Genomic DNA, 11,333 nt, shown 5'->3' on the forward strand with positions numbered 1-11,333 from the left:
TCGGCCTTATTCTGGGCTCCAGTCCTCTGAGACTGAGAGACCACTGGCCTTCGGAGAGATTTAACTGCATTAAGTCTCTGTTTGTTTCTTTCTAAAAAACTTAACCCAAACCGCCCCTTCTCGCACCCTCACTGCCCATGTTGCGCTGGACGCGACAGCCCAGGCTACCTCAGGGAGTAGTTATGAGGTTCTGAAAAGCTAATGAACCAATGTGTTGTGAGAGGTGAGGGTTCCCTACGTCTTAGGAGCCAAGACGTTACAACCAGTGGACTGAAAGAGAGCCCTTCAGAAAGCTCTTCTGAGTGCCACCTAACCTCCCTTCAGATGCCAACCCTAGTTGAAGTCTTCCCTGAAGGGTGTCAGTAATAAATTAACTATTGTGTTTTCTGTTTATGAGACCTATGTAATGGGAGAGGACTCACATTAACTGCGCCTGTTTTGTTCAGGGCATTGTGCCCAATGCCTGTGCATGTTATCACATTGGATCTTTTCATGACCATTTCACTCAACCCACATACCCCCCTCCCTACTAGATATTTGTCCAGCACCACACATCTAAAACTGAACTTATGGGTGGCTGGTTAGCTCAGTTGGTTAGAGCATGCTGCTGGTAGCACCAAGGTTGCCAGTTCGATCCCCGTATGGGCCACTGTGAACTGCGCCCTCCTTAAAAAAAAAAACTTATGATAATAATTGTAACTCATCGTCACTAGTACTTGCTGTGTGCCTGGCACTGTGATGTTCCCTTTGACAGTGAATGGCACCCCCACTCAGCTTTTGCCCAAATCAGAAACCTAGGAGTTAGCCTTGACTACTCCCTCTTCTTCAACTTCCAGATGCTTGTCAGTCCCAAGCCCTGCCGATTCTACCTCTCAAATCTCGAGTCTCCAACTCTTATTGCCACTACCTTGTCCAAGCCACCATCACCTACCAACTAGACCACTGTAAAAGCCTCCTCACTGTGCTTCCTCCCTGCAGGACTATTTCTCTAGAATCCACTCTCCACAGCCAGAATGATCCTTCTGAAACACAAACATGATGATGACTTTCCTGTTTATAAGCCTTAGGAGGTCCCATTATCTGTAGGATGCAATCCAAAATCTGTATCCTACCTTCAAAGGCCTTTTGTGACCTGGCTCACCTCTGCATCCTTACCCTAATCACAGCCTCACACTCTCCTCTGCAGCTCTGCTCAACTAATTTCAATTCCCCAAAGGCCCCAAGTTCACTCTCTAACCTCCGGATCATTTGTACATGCTGTCGCCTCTGCCTGAAACATTTTCATCCTTTCATCTTTTGCCTGGCCAACTCCAGCTCATTCTTTGTGCGACATTCTCCTGCTTCTGTGATGCATAAATATTATAAATTTGTTACCAGTACGGAAAATTTCTTGTGCCTTGTATCTGTTCCTTGTGTTTTGTAATTATTTGTTACATAAAATTTCTTGTACCACAATATGCTAAAGAATAAATGCTAGGGGGTGGCCGGTTATCTCGGTTAGAGCGCAGTGCTGATAACACCAAGGTTGCCGGTTTGATATCCGCATGGGCCACTGTGAGCTGTGCCCGCCTTAAAAAAAAAAAAAACCAAAGAACTAAAATTCCTGTATAATACAAAAAAAACAAGTACCCAAATGTAAACAAATAAAAATTTGAATTAAAAAAATAAAACGAAAGATTCTTTTTTCCCCTGAAAGTTTGGGCCAAAAACGTGGGTGCACCTTATACATGGAGTGCACTATACATGGCAAAATATGGTAATTCTCTCTCCCAGGGATTGGAACCCAGGTCGACCTGAATCCAAGATCTGTCTTCTTGGTGCTCTACACAGCTCATTCCCACACTAGCCTAGTGTACTCAGTATCCCAGAAGACGACATATAGGGGACGTCCACAAGGAAGGGTAATTTGCCACATTGAGAGATGCTTTTCACCAGGGTTCAGTTTAGAACAGTTTGCTGTCAAGAAGCCTGGGTTTAAGTCTCCCCTAGCCAAGCATGTGCTGCTCTGGGTCTCAGTTTCCCCATTTATGAGTGAGGGAGTTGGAACAGATGATGTCTAAGGGGACATGTCTCAGGACCTTCTAACCTGCCTCACTGGCTGGAGATTCAACTCTTCAACCCCTCGCCCCTTTTTCATTTCTCCTAGATCCCCATCTTCCAGAACATGTCACCAGCCACCCAGCTCCCATGCCTTTACCCACACCAGCCCTTCTAATAGTTGAAATCAGCCCAACCCAGCCCCCAAACACATAGAGCCAGGAGGTGCTCATCCCCAGCTCTCCTCTCAGATTTTATTGACTGATGGAAACTACATTTTGTCAGCCACCAGCTCCACAGGGACAGTGTTGAGGACAGGGAACCTGAGATGATGCCAGATATCAGCCTGAGAGCAAACACAGAGTTCCGGAAGGTGACCCAAGGGGGAGAAGAGAGAGGGATGTGTGAAAAGGCATTGTGGGGGAGGAGGAAGAGGACGAGGAGGAGGAGGAGGAGAGGAAGGAGAAGGAGGAGGAGGAGATCAAGAAGCTCCCCCTGCCTCCTACAACTCCCAGAGTTCAAGAACAACACAGACTTCAGCGTTCTGGACTCCTGCCCAAGAACATGGAATCAGCCCATGATCTCCAAACCCAGCCCAGCCCTTGCTGGCTGCCAGGTGCTTATCTCACCCAGTCCAGACTCCAGCCCAACCCAGGAAGGAAGCAAACCAGAGGAGCAGAGACAAGGAGGAGTATTAGAGGTGGCCCCTCTGATTAGGGCAGACGTAAATACTGCAGCAAACTGGGCAGAGGCTTTGCATAATGTCATGGCAGCAGCTGCTATTGCTAGAGTTTGCTGGGGGCCCAGCAGAGGACAGGGTTGCGGGGACCCATTTCCAGCAGCCAGGGAAGGGGGTAGTGTTTGTGCTATCTTTGTGTGTGTTAGGAGAGGCAACCTGACCCCTGGGCCAAGACCTGGGGGTGGCAGGTCACTGCTGAGTCCACAGCCCATGAAGCCTGTGGTTGCATTCCAAGCTTCAGAATCTGGGAGTTGCTGGGCGTGGTGAAGGGTGGGGACCTCTCCTAGGGACCAGATCAGAGGTGATGTTTCTCTTCTCTGAACCCCCAAATCGCCACAGCCCAGCCAGAGAGAAGAGGAAGTCTCACCTCTTCTTCTCAGGCCAGAGCTCAGATGTCAGGTGGGAGCCTGAGTGCCCGAGGGGAGGAGCATGCAGAAGGCCCCCTGGGAGAGAGGGCCTGGTCCTAGTGTGTTGCGGCAAGGAGGCCAGCAGCCTGAGGAAGCCCAGTGAGTCAGCTCCCTCCAGGAAAACTGTCTGAGGTGTGGAAGTGCCCCATTCCCTGGCTACGTCCCCACCAGGTGGGTGATTCCATGAAACTCCATTGCATAGTTCTCAGGTGGGGGGCAGAAGGGGTCCCCAGGCCTGTTGCTGTCTGCCTCCCCAAAATATGGCTTTGGAAAGGAGCCCTCAAGAATCAAGAGGGCCCTCTGGATGGGCAGGTCCACCCCTCACAGGGAAGAGATCTTGACAGTCTCAGGGAGGAAGCAAGAGGTACCCAGGCTGGAGTTCCTGAGGGTGCTGCTGGCCCCGCCACCACCACTGCCACCAGGGGAGGAAGGTTGGCTCTCATCTGGGGTGTTGGCAGGAGGGGTGGGTATACTGATGATGGCAGCCACGAAGTCCCGGCTGTCGCAGTTCAGGTCAAGGCTGCCATGGGGCTTGGCATTGAGGCTTGAACGGCTGTGGATAAGGATGGGAAAATGGAAGGTTCTTAGAAAGTCATCTTAACACTTGCCACAGCAATCATGACATCTATTAAGTGCTTACTGGGTCGCTGGCACTGTGCTAAATGTTTCTCCTGCACCCTCAATTATGGTGGTGCAGGGTAAGGGCTCTGGAGTCAGAGAGTCCTGGGTTCAAATCCTCGTCCCACTCTTACCACTCTAAATCTCTCTTTTCTCTCATCTGTAGCATGGGAATAACAATACGGTAGGTCCTCACTTAACAGGGTCAATATGTTCTGTGATTTTTAATTGAAATGACATATAAGAAAACCAGTTTTACAGAGGCTAATTGACATAAACAAGGGTTATGTTCCTAGGCATTTTATTACCAACATGATAAAAAATGACGTTATTTAAGGACCTGCTACATTTCCTATGTCATAGGGTTCTTGTGGAGATTAAATGACATAACAGATGATACAAAGTGCTCAGAATAGTGCCTGGAACGTAAAAAGCGCACACACCAAAAAAATGTTGTTACTCCTGACAATTCAAAGTCCTCACAATAGTCGACAGTAAGAGCTACACAATCTAGTCCCTGTTCCTTTCTGATTTTACCTCCTACCATTCTGTCCCTCATTCATTCCACTCTACTCATAGTAGCTTCTTGGCTGTGTGTCTTGTTAGATACATACAGACCCATTCCTGCCTCAGGGCCTTTGCACAGGCTTTTGCTCTGCCTGGAAAGCTCTTTCTCTAGATATCTACATGGCTCACTCCCTAGCTTACTTCAGGTCTTGGCTCAGATGTCACTTCAGCAAAGCCTTCCCTGACAACACAAAACTACATCATGCCCTGTTCTACACTCTCTATCCCCCAATCCTGATTTATTTTCCTCTTTGGCATTTAACACACTACATCATCTGTGTATTTGTTTGTTTATTAATGGTCACACCCTACTAGAATATAAGTTCCAGAAGGTCAGGGATTGCTGCGTGTTCTATTCACTGCCTAAGGTGAATGAAATTCCTAAACTCCTAAACTGAATTCCAAAGTGCCTAAAACTGTGCCTGGCATATAGTAGGTGCTCAATAAACGTTTGTTGAAAGAACAAATTAAGAACGAGGAGCTCCAGACAAGACAAGCCCAAGCTTCCAGGATGGGAGAGTCTGGTGACTTGCTAGGCCTGGAGTCATTAAATCTTTGACCCTCTGGTCCAAGTTCTGAGCTTCCCCAGGGGTGGCCAGCTGGTGGGGAGTGCTTACCTCTGAGGCACAGGGCTCCTCCGCAGCCCTGCCAGTGTGTCCAGCTCCTGCATGCTGCCACGGCTGACCGAGGCAGTGGAGTTGGCAAGGCGGATGGCACGGCGCTTGGCCCTGCGGGGGCAGCAAGAGGCTAACAGGCTGCCAGCCCCCACTGGCTGGGAGGAGACAGAGGTGCTGCGGCTGGTGCGGCCACCCAACGAGACAGCACCCAGGGCCTCGCTGAAGGTTAGCTCGTCTGTGAACTCATGGCACTATGGGAAGAAGGGAGGCATGGTCACAAGTCACTACAAAGGAGCTGCCCCTACCCGCAGGCCTTTGCTTAGACCATTCCTTCCTTTCTGGAAGTCGTTCTCTCTTCCCTTCCCTTGTCTACCCTTCAAGGTTCAGCTCTGCTGGGGCCCCTTCTAGGAAGGAAACAGATTCCCACAATTAGTAGTGAGCCTCTCTTCCCCGGGAGGGAGCTGGCTTGGAGGAAGGCGGCCCCACCCCACTTCATTCTGCCACCCCACCTCTCCTGGGGCCTCACCGTTGTCTTCTCTAGACAGTGCAGCAAGTGGTGATGCTGCTGCTCAAAAGCAGAACGGTTCCTGACACACAGCGCCTGTTCCTCCCCACTGCCACTGTCCTGGAGTAGACGGAGCAGAGAGATGAAGTCAGCACCTTCCGCCTCCCATCACTGCTCACGCCCAACCCCAATCTGGGCCCTACCCACCTCAAGGCCCCCGTTCTGCTTGTACTGCAAGAAGGCATTTGTGGTACCACTTTTTGCCAACCGGATCCTTGCCAAGCGTACCTTCTACAGAGAGAGGAGGACAGAAAAGGTCAGGTGGGTAAACACAAGAGGTGATGGACTGGCTGGGGGTCGGAGGACCGGGAGGTGCTCAGATGGAAGGAGCAGCTACCTGCTGTGCTCGGCGCTTGTCAGCACGCTGGTTCTGGTGGTAGATGCGGCTGAAGTTGGACACAATGACCGGCACAGGCAAGGCAATGACCAAGACACCACTGAGTGAGCAGATGGATCCAAAAATCTTGCCAGCAATGGTGCTGGGTACCATGTCTCCATAGCTGGGGCAGAGGAGGTAAGCCAAGGTCAAGAAGAGTGCCCACCCATCCCTCAGTCCCCCACTCTGTGACCCTGGCCAGGCACTCCAACTCTCTGAACCTGTTTCTTGCTCTGCAAAACGTGAGAAATGACCTTTCTGGCCACCAGTGGGGGTCAAATGAGAAACGGGCCCTCAGCCCCTACAATCTGCTGCCCCTATCTGAGCTACACACCAGGCATCTGAGTCACCTGGAAATATATTAATACCAAGCATCGGGGAGAAGGCGGAAATCACAGGCAGTAAACAGCCTCTCGGGGAGAGAGTTCCACCACCACAAGCCAGATGAGGGGCTCTGTCCTGGGAGCAATGCTCTGTTGGTTTTGCTTGTGTCTGTCCTACTTTCTCTAGGTAGGACCCATTCTTATTCTCCCAGGGGAAGCCTTGAAACTGTCCTCAAATGAAAAAATAGTGGGGAGCCTTGAAACTCCCCCTTCTCTTTCTCTACGCCAACCCCCCTCCTATGGAGATGGATCAGAGCCAATCTTACTACCTTATTTCACAGAGGTGGTGAAAACCAAAGCTCAGGAAGGTTCCATAACTGACTTGCTCAAGATCACACAGCATACTTTTGTCCTAAACATAGGACCAATCAGATCCCCTCCACAAAAGTTCAGCCTCTGTAGTCTTAAGTCTCCAGGCTTTTGCTCAAGCTGCGCCTCCCTCCTCCCCAGGATGGGATGGCTGTTTCTTCTTTCTTTTTTTTTAAACTCATTTAAAAGTCTCTCCAACTTGGCTGTTTCTGGCTCTGTGATGTGTCATCTCAGACTATCCTCAACGAGGAGACACAGGCAGCTACCCGCCCTCCCAGGGTTGCTGTGAAGATTGAATACGGTAAAAGGCATCAAAATACCCAGTTCCAAACCATTCTCAGGCTCAATATTTGTTTGTCGACTGAATCCTGAACCTCCAACCAGAATTAATTTCTACCCCTTAGACACCTCAAATCAATTTTTCTGTACCTCTAGTAAGGAATAGAGAAAACCCAATTCATCCACTCAACAGATACTGAAAAGCAACTGTATACCTATTCCCAGTGATGGAAATTTAGAAAAGGACTATAGTCTCGGCCCTAGGCAGTGTCTTTAAGAACAACCTGAGTTTGGTGACTCCATTTGCTGCTTTTATCCCAACCATTTCTTCTCAAGGACTGGAATTTAAAAGAATGATGCTGAAAATATCTTGTTCTGGGGAACACCAAGGAATCACAAAGCCACAGAGGTAGTGACCCTAGAGGGTTGAGAGCAGACAATTCTAGAGGGTTGAGAGCCGTAGGTCCTCAAGATGGAAAAGGGGGTGATAGAAAGCCAGTACCTATTTATCCTGCACCACAAACTTTCAGAGAACTTTTCCAGCCACAATGTCACTGAAGCCCTCAAAAGGGATCATCATTTCTTATTTTACAGAGGGGAAAACAGGCCCCGAGAAAACAGGGTCAACAAAAAAGAGTACAGCTAAGACAATCCTTGAACCCAAGTCTCTTGACCTAGAAAATCAAGGCACTGTCAGAGCTGGGCAGGATTTGAAGCTTAGTCCAACTCCCTCAGCTTTTACAGAAGAGCAATCTGAAGCTCGTATAGAGAAGGAAAGAGATCATTACCTCACCTTCTTATGTTTACAGGAAAGGGAAGTGTTACGATTGACTGGGGCAGCTCCTGACACAGGGTCTGCACTCACCCCAGTGTGGTCATGGTGACGATGGTATACCAGAAGGCCGCAGGGATGCTAGTGAAGTTGGTCTTGTTTGTGCTCTTCTCAGCATAAAACATGACAGTGGCAAAGATGATGATAGCCATGGTAAGGGAAAAGAGGAGAAAGCCCAGCTCAGAGGCACAGCTCTTGAGTGTGTAGCCCAGAATCCGCAAGCCCTGTGAGTGCCGGGAGAACTTGAAGATACGGAACACCCGGAACACACGCAGGGTGACAAAGGCGCCTGAGACATCGTCGCCCTTGGCCACGAAAAGCCCAATGTAGTAGGGCATGATGGCCACCACGTCTATGAGACTCATTACACTCCTCAGAAAGCGGCAGCGGCTGGGAGCGGCAAACAGCCTCAGGAGGTATTCACCAGTGAATATGAGCACACAGGCCGTGTCCATGCAGAAAAAGGCCATCGGGAAGCGGTCGCCACAGGGCACCTCCTTGGAAGGCAGACGCGCGGAGCCGCGGCATGGGATGGTCTCCACCACGTTAGCGATGACCGACACAGCGATGAAAAAGCCGGTCACGTAGTAGAAGACCAGGGCCGCGGTGCTCGTGTGTGGGTTCTCGAAGGCCCGCCAGAGCTGCTGGCGCAAGGAGCTACCGGCCGGCAAGGCTGGCCCTTCCCCAGCCTGCTCGGCCTCCTCGTCTTCCGCCAGGCGCTCAGCGTTCTCCTTCTTGCGGTCCCGGTACTCTTCAAGGCAGCAGTCGCCGACAAGCTCAGGCACCAGGCCGTAGAAGGCCAGCTCTTCGTCGAAGGCTTGGATGCACTCCTGCCGCGGGCAGTGCAGGCGGCCCGTGCGGTAGAAATTGAGCACATGCCGGAACATGTCCGGGTCGCGATCGAAAAAGTACTCGCCAGAGTCTGCATCGTAGAAGAATTCCTTCTCTGAACTGCCCAGCAGTGTGTCTGGGTAGCGGTCCAACGTGTTCTTCCAGGTCTCAAAGCGCCGTCCGCTCACATTTACCACCAGAACCTCATCTGCTCGAGAAGCCTTCACCCCCGGCGCTGGGGGCAGGGGCTGCTGGGCCAGGGGCAGCCAGCCCACCGCGGCTGCCCGTGCAAAAGGCAGCCACGTGGCCACGCCTGCCGCCATCCTGCCGGGAGCCCCAGGCCCTTGGAGACTTGGGGGGTGGCCTTTAGGAGAATGTGGCTGTCTCCAGGATGGTGGGGGCTTGGAGAGGCCCTGGGCCACTCGCACAAGGAAACTGGGGGAGTCTAGAGAGGCCAAGAGGAACCTGGAGGAGGAACTAGAGACAGGCGCAGGGGCTTGGGAGGCATCTAGAGGGTCTGGGAGGGACCTGGCCGATGTCTTGAGGAACTGAGAAGGGGCTAGGGGACATGGAGAGGAGCAGAAAAGGGGCTTCCAGAGGGGCCGAGAAGGATCTCACGGAGTGTTTAGAGACTAAGAAGATTCTAGAGGGGTCAGCATGTGCCTGAGAGATGTCTGGGGGGGTTGTCAAGTGGGGGCAAAAAACACTGGGGCACGGTCCACACTCTTGAGAGTTCTAAGGGAAGGAAGAAGGTACTAGAACCCCTTAGCGGGGTTGGAGAGGGGATTGGGGAAGCAGAGGGATAGAAATGGGACCAGAGGTGTTTGAAAGAAGCTGAGGGTGTCTGGTGGGGGGTTCTAGAGGGGCGGAGAAAGGTGAGGAGGGTTGTCCACACCCTCTAGACTTTTGGGGAAAAGATAAGGGGGTTGGAGTCCCTTCAGGGACCTAGGAAAGGGGTGTGATAGAGCCAGGAGGTTGTAAAGAGGCTGAGAGGTGTCTTGGGAGTGCCTCGAGCTGCCAAGAATAGCCTGAGGGGGGGTGTCTACATTCTACAGTAGTTCTGGGGAAGGAAGGAGGTGGGGCCGCTAGTGCAGCTGGAGAAGGCAATGGGGTATCTATAGGGGTAGATATGGGGCTAGGTTATTTTTCAGGGACTGAGAGGTGTCTGGGGAGAGGGATAGCTAGGGGGGCTGAGAAAGCTTGGTCTGCCCTCTCAAGAGTTCCAGGGACAGGAAAGGGGCTGGGGAGTTTTGCGGGGCTAGGGCTCAATTGGAAGGAAGTTGGGCACAGACCGAGTACCCAAAGGATAAAATACGACTAAGATAAGAGGAAGAGGGTGTTCTCCCCAAAATGGGTTGGAGAGCGGGGTGGGGTGTTGGGAGTTGGGTGTGTCTCCAGGAAGGGGGGCTGCTGGGCCTTGCAAGAGGCTGGGGGGGCGGATAAGGCTGTGTCCCACTGCTGGGGGCTGGTCTGGGGAAACCACACCCCGAGGGGCTGGTGGTATGTGCTAGGCAGCGGCCGCAGCGGCAGCGCAGCGGCAGCAGGATTAGAAAGAGAAGCAGCTACAGCCAGGCCTGGGAGAGAAGGCAGCACAGGCAGGGAAGGGGGCTGGGTCTCTGGAAGGAGGCTCTGAAATGACAAGGTCCAGCAGGACCCTGGGGCACTGTCCCCAGGATGGGATAGGGCGTAGGGGCTGGACCAGGGAAGGGCAAGGACAGCGATGTTGGTGGACCCCTCCCACTCCCCACAGGGCCAACCTCACCTGTGTCCCCACTGCAGCAGCGGCAACAGCGGTGGGGCTGGGGGTACCAAACACCGGAGCTCCTGCCCCCCTCTGCAGAGCTGCCAGAGCTCTATTCCTCCTCTGGCTCTCTCCCCGCCCCTCAGAGCTTGCCGGGAGTTGGAGAGAGAGGCAGGGAGGGGCCTCGTGGCTCCCAGAGCCCCCTCCCCTAGGACCGCCAGAGAGGGACCCTGGGGAGACTCCGCCTCCTACAAAGCTGGTTGGGCCTCAGTAGCGTCATCTGGAAAATGGGGGTGGTAGGGAGCTTTGCCAGTTCTGCCCACCTCCTTCCTGGACTCCCCCCTCTTCCTGCCCAGCTTCTACCCCCTCTGCCCCTAGGGGCCCCCACCCCCACCCGTCTGAATCAGCAGCACTTAGCAGATGCGATCGATGGGGAGGCGTCTGTTAATGGCCCTAGAGCGGAGTGCCACGGGGAATGATGCAGCGCTGTGTCCCCTCCCTGCCCCCCAAGGCTAGAGAAGGCAGGGGTGGGGGGAATTGGTGGGGGGCATTTCTCCAGATGGCCCGGCCCCAAAGCTGCTCCCTGGGGTGTGTGGGTTAGAGCCCAGCTCTAACCAAGCCTGCTGCTGTGGGACTGGAGCACCATCCTCCTGTGTTTGCATGTGAAATGGGGGGGGGGTAAAAGGAGTGCAGAGGAGGACACGACAGGCCCCACCCTCACCCCAGGTTCTCTCCCAGGCAGGCCCTACTCTGGGGCAGTGTCACTCATCTGTCCACATCCACGGGCCTCAGATCATGCCTCCTCTCCTAGAGGGCTCTGCTCCAGGTGGCAAGCGCACGGGGTACCAAGTGCCTCCGGCATGGATGGATTCAAACCCGAGCTTTGCCACCAACTTGCCTTGCCACGTCCTTGAGCAAGTGACTTGCACTGTTTCCTCAGTTGTCAGATGGAGAGTTACCCCAACTTGATGGTGTCATTGGGAGCATTAACTGGAGTGATTTGAAAGGGGATGGCACAGGGTATGGCACACA

The 11,333-nt window shown here is 52.8% G+C and overlaps 1 protein-coding gene across 1 annotated transcript; it reads right to left on the bottom strand.

Moving 5' to 3' along the window:
• Positions 1-3,367: 3,367 nt before the first annotated feature.
• KCND1 (potassium voltage-gated channel subfamily D member 1) lies at positions 3,368-9,174 on the bottom strand. The gene is made up of 6 exons (XM_019714359.3): positions 7,763-9,174; positions 5,888-6,050; positions 5,698-5,781; positions 5,512-5,610; positions 4,986-5,236; positions 3,368-3,736 (listed from the first exon to the last, which is right to left on the bottom strand). The coding sequence occupies exons 1-6, from the start codon at positions 8,881-8,883 to the stop codon at positions 3,505-3,507; spliced, it is 1,950 nt and encodes a 649-aa protein (XP_019569918.2). The 5' UTR covers positions 8,884-9,174; the 3' UTR covers positions 3,368-3,504.
• Between the last annotated feature and the right edge of the window lie 2,159 nt (positions 9,175-11,333).

Source organism: Rhinolophus sinicus, chromosome 18 (assembly GCF_057876585.1).
Source record: "Rhinolophus sinicus isolate RSI-liver-muscle chromosome 18, RSI-T2T, whole genome shotgun sequence".
NCBI classification, from domain to species: domain Eukaryota; kingdom Metazoa; phylum Chordata; class Mammalia; order Chiroptera; family Rhinolophidae; genus Rhinolophus; species Rhinolophus sinicus.